Source organism: Solea senegalensis, linkage group LG17 (assembly GCF_019176455.1).
Source record: "Solea senegalensis isolate Sse05_10M linkage group LG17, IFAPA_SoseM_1, whole genome shotgun sequence".
Taxonomy (NCBI): Eukaryota; Metazoa; Chordata; class Actinopteri; order Pleuronectiformes; family Soleidae; genus Solea; species Solea senegalensis.
Window position 1 is genome coordinate 16,321,183 of NC_058037.1, and position 5,250 is coordinate 16,326,432.

The window sequence follows — 5,250 nt, forward strand, 5'->3', positions numbered from 1 at the left end:
TACTATAGTATGACTTTTTTGTCCATTTTTGGACGACATACTAAAGTATGACTTTTTGGTTGCTTTTTGAACGACATACTATACTGTGACTTTTTTGACCATTTTTGGATGACATACTTGACTTTTTTTGTCTATTTTTGGACGACATTAACCTGTGACTTTTTCGTCTCATTTTGGAGGACATACTAAAGTATGACTGAATTTTACCATTTTGGATGACAAACTATAGTATGACTTTTTTGTCAATTTTTTGAAGACATACTATAGTATGACTTTTTTGTCTCATTTTGGACAACATACTATACTATGACTTTTTTGTCCAATTTTAGACAACATACTATACTATGACTTTCTGGTCCATTTTGACGACATACTATAGCATGACTTTTTTGACCATTTTTGGACGAAATACTAAAGTATGACTTTTTTGACCATTTTTGGACAACACACTACAGTAGGACGTTTTTGTTCATTTTTGGACGACATATTAACCTGTGACATTTTCGCCTCGTTTTGGACGACATACTAAAGTATGACTTTTTGGACGACATTCTAAAGTATGACTTTTCGTTAATTTTTAGACGACATACTATAGCATGACTTTTTTGACTATTTTTGGACCACATACTATAGTATGACTTTTTTTTCTCATTTTGGACGACATACTATACTATGACTTTTTTGTCAATTTTTGGACGACATACTATACTATGACTTTTTCGTCTCATTTTGGACAACATACTATAGTAGGACTATTTGTCCATTTTTGGACGACATTCTATATTATGACTTCTTTGTCCATTTTTGGACGACATACTTAACTATGACTTTTAAGTCCCGCCTCTCTTGGTGTGTTAGATTTATGGTTCAGATCGTGCTGAGGAGGCGGAACTAGCTGGTTCATAGTTCACACAGAGTTTTGACTTATTTTCCATTATTATCAGTCACTTTTGGACATATGGAAGCCCAAAGTTGTAAATATGTATAATAAAATATAAGACATTATTTAATTATCATATCAACAAGCTGTGTTAAATATCTATGTGAAATAATTGAGAAAATTGTTCAAACCCAATTAAGCATTCATTTTCACAGATACAATTTTAATTTTATGTTTGTTCCAATTTTATTAAGTCTGTTTTTCTTTCTGTTAAAATTGTAACAGTATTGTATTTTTGAATTAATTACTGTATATTATTGTCATGCAGGAAAGAGATTTGTTTTATTTTTAAAAGGAGCATTTTTATTTCAGTGACCTTGGCATGTGGCTTAAACTTATAATGGACTGTTTGTTTATTTTTTAAAGGGTTTGCCTCTGGAAAACATTTGATCTAATATACTATAGTGCTTATTATACCATATTAGTAAAAATAAATATTAAATATTATGCTTAGAAAAAATATTAAGATATATATCGAGTATCGCCATTCAGCTAAAAAGATATTTAGTCCATATCGCCAAGCCCTCGGTCAAGTAATGCTTTCCAAGTTTGTATAATTATGTCTCACCATCACCATCCAGCATGTCCAGATGAGGCATCGCCAGTGTCATCATCTCCCACAGAGTCAGACCGTAAGCGAAGACGTCCGACTTGTCACTGATCTCGCCGTCTTCCTCCAGAGCCTCTTTAGGTTTCCACGGCTCTGTGCCGATGTATTCCATGTTTGGGTTGGACACTGAGGACAGAGGACGCTTCTATTACTTAACACTGAATTGTCTGGATTATTAAGTAATAAAGAAATCATTAAAACTAAATACTGTTTGGTTTGTGGACAAAACAGAGACATTTGAAGACATCAAGTATGAGATTAATCAAGAATATAACTGACTATGAAAATAAAGTTCTATGACATTTTAGTGACATTGTGGACAACTTATTAACATTTTGGTGACCTTTTGGACTATACTCTAAACTGACATTTTGGAAGACATACTAAACTATGATGTTTTTGGGTGATTTTTGATGACATACTAAACTGTGACATTTTGGTGCAATTTTGGACGATATACTGTACTATACTATGACATTTTGGAGACTTTTTGGACGATATATTAAACTATGACATTTTGGTGACTTTTTGGATGACACACTAAACTATGACATTTTTGTGCGATTTTGGATGACATACTTTAAAATGACATTTTGGTGACAACAACATATTAAACTATGACATTTTTGGTGTCTATTTGGACAACTTACTAAACTACGATGTTTTGGTAACATTTTGGATAACTTATGATTATGTTTTGATGTTTTGGTGCCATTTTGGACATCTCACTAAAAACAATGATGTTTTGGTGACATTTTGGACAACTTCACTTAAAAAAGTCTTAATATATTCTATCCCTAATGAAAACAAACATTACCTCTCATGTTCTCATCCAGCTGCAGAGAAACGCCCACATCACAGATCTTGACCGTCTCAAAGTCACCTTTAATGACCACGTTGCAGGACTTCATGTCGCCGTGCAGCAGCTTCTTCTCGTTGTGAAGATACTGCAGGCAGAAACACATACACAGAGATAGTCACTCATGATTAATCAATGTGCTCCTGTTGTTTTTTTTTAAAAATGGTTGGTTTTGCAATGACAAAAGGTTTCTCACCTGTAGGCCACGAGCCACATGCAGCGCCACCTTTTCTATGTTGGCCGCAGGAAAAGCTTTGAGTCCGTCCTCCCTCCTCTTTTCGATGAGGTCGTTGAGCGACTGCTCGCCACCGTATTCCATCGCCAGACACTTGGAGCCGTCTCTGGCCGTGGTAAACGCACGGAAACCTTCATGTTACGATGCAAACACAGAATTAACAACACAAGAACAAGCACACAGAGCATAACAGAACATTCAACTAAATTTACTGCAGTATGCCTTCTTTTAAAAAAACATTAATACAGGTTCTCTGATTTTTCAGCTTCTCAAAGTGAATATTTTCTTCTAGTTTCTTTGCTGACCCAGCGGTGAATGCAGATTAAACACATAATCCCTGGTAAAATAACCTTTCAAAGACAGGATTGAATGGGTTTTGTGACCTTTTTTTAGTTTTAGCTCTTTTATCAACAGTTTATACCTGAATCACAAACTGCAATTTATTGACAACTTAAAGTAATTAAAATCAGAGAATGTACAGTGTTATAAGAAAAAAATTACTCCAGAACAACAGTGCATCTTCTGCATTGTGTCGTCTTACCAACTATGTTGGGATGATTGATTCCCTTCAGGACCTTCGCCTCCTCATTCAGACGCTTCTGGTAAACCACCGCCTGCTTGGTTGCACATTTGCTGTTGATCTTCTTCACAGCCCAGGGAGACGCGTTCAGCTTCCCCACTCTGAAATTTGATCAACAATTATTGTGAATTCTGATTAAAAAGATGACAGACATTACACATTAGCATATTCAATGTGCAGTATCTTGAAAAACACTCATTGAACAAATTAATATTTAATTTGAAAGAGATTTTAAGATTATAGAGAACTTGAGTTTACATGTATGGCCTTTAAAACAATTTATGACTAGGTTCAACTGATTGATAATGGAAATAACCATAGCATCTGGCTAAAACAGCTTTTGTCTGCCCAACACTGAAAAGCCCAAAGATAACCAGATTATACCTTAACTAACTAACGATTATTTTCATAATCGATTAATCTTGTTTGGTCAGTAAAATGTCAGAAAATATTGAATGGTGGTTCTCAAAACTGGAAATGATGAATTGTTTTGTCAGTTGTAATGACTTCTTAGTTATATGGAGCAAAGAAAATAGAAGATAGTCACATTTATGAAACGATTTTTCTGGAAAAAACACTAGAAAAATCGATAATCGATAATTAATTTAGATTTAATCTTTGCAGCCCTACCAGATTATAATCAATAATATGAAACAGAAAGCAACAATATGTGTGCAACTACATCTGTAATTTACAATTATATTCATAAACAATGAATCAGTTGAATATTTCCTCAATTATTAAATGACTACACACTACCGGCAGTTGATTAATAAAATCATTATTTAAGCATTAAATGATAGAAAATAAAATAAAACCAGAAATATTCACATTCACGAGGCTACAACCAAAGAATGTTTACTAGTGTGAATATCAAACTGCATAATCAGCTATAAAACAAGGCTACAGTCAATTCTGTCAAAGCAAAGGCTGGTTTGTGAGATTTGAGGGAATCAGAGTAGATATTCCTCACCTGTCCATGAGGTAAACATTGACTCCAGTCCCACAGCCGAGCTTCTTCATGAAGGGTGAAGCAGGTATGGTGATGGGAGATTCTCCGCTGCTCACAAAACTCTTCACTCGAACGTTTTTGGGGGTCTTGAATGCGCCCTCATCGGTGCATGATAGAGTGGAGGCCATTCTGCCAAAAACAACAGAAACTTGACCTCATATCCAGTTAAACCAGCAGCGTAATCGACACCATACATACGCCGAATTACAATAAAATGTATGTTTTATGTTAGGAACTAAATATGAAGTCGTATTCTACACGTCAACGTAAAAACGACCATGAAATGACAAAAAAAACACAACTTCTTGGACGGAGGCTGGCGCGGTTGCCTTTCAAAAGGGCGTCAAGTCGAGTAAAATGCCTCAGACTTTAAAAGTTAAATAAAGCTCATATGTTAGTGTTTGACAGCTTCAATTTATGAGGCAGTTAAAGTTAAAAATACGACATAAAATATTTATTTTGCCAACAGACATATAACATGCAGTGAATCTTTTTACAAATGGCGGAGAGACACTGGCGCGACCAACCCTCTGTCAAAAAGGGCTCAAACTAACGTCAACAGCAACGTTATCGCTACTTTCTTTGGGCGGTAATCCGGTTAAAGATGTCGTCGTTGTGTTTTGATTCAGTAAAAGTGTTAAACTACTAATTTCTTTGCATAATACATGAAAACATTACCTGCTTTTTCCTCCTTCCTCGGTGACAACAAACGTCTGCAGATGAACCGCGTCGAACATTCAAACTGAAGTTACGGAAGCCGCGGAGAGACAAGGAGACACACTGCAAGTCGTTTGTCAAATCCTACTCCTCATTGTGGATATTTGCAATTCCTCTTCAAAGTAACATCAAAGTAAAAGATAGAAGTATGCTCTGAGGTTTATTTAAACTATTTAAAATATTCTTTATAAAAACAGCTGCAGTTGTAGTACAGATTTTCCACCAGCTGAGGTCAGTCACGTTATATATGTCTGTTTAAAAAAATCAGCTGCAGGTGTTTGCATCCCTCATAAAATG

General features: G+C 35.2%; 1 protein-coding gene across 1 annotated transcript; it reads right to left on the reverse strand.

The window, feature by feature from the left end:
- Nucleotides 1-1,469: 1,469 nt before the first annotated feature.
- On the reverse strand, nt 1,470-4,998 carry pbk (PDZ binding kinase). Its single transcript, XM_044049373.1, has 6 exons — nt 4,915-4,998; nt 4,198-4,365; nt 3,186-3,325; nt 2,606-2,775; nt 2,368-2,497; nt 1,470-1,676 (listed from the first exon to the last, which is right to left on the reverse strand). Exons 1-6 carry the CDS (start codon nt 4,971-4,973, stop codon nt 1,498-1,500), a joined length of 846 nt encoding a protein of 281 aa, XP_043905308.1. The 5' UTR covers nt 4,974-4,998; the 3' UTR covers nt 1,470-1,497.
- Nucleotides 4,999-5,250: the final 252 nt, after the last annotated feature.

Coding starts and splice junctions, on each gene's coding strand:
- pbk (XM_044049373.1), bottom strand. CDS start 4,973: ATGTTCGACGCGGTTCATCTGCAGACGTTTGTTGTCACCGAGGAAGGA. Junction 2,776..3,185: donor CAATCATCCCAACATAGTTG/GTAAGACGACAC, acceptor CGTAACATGAAG/GTTTCCGTGCGTTTACCACG. Junction 2,498..2,605: donor ATGTGGCTCGTGGCCTACAG/GTGAGAAACCTT, acceptor TTCTGCCTGCAG/TATCTTCACAACGAGAAGAA.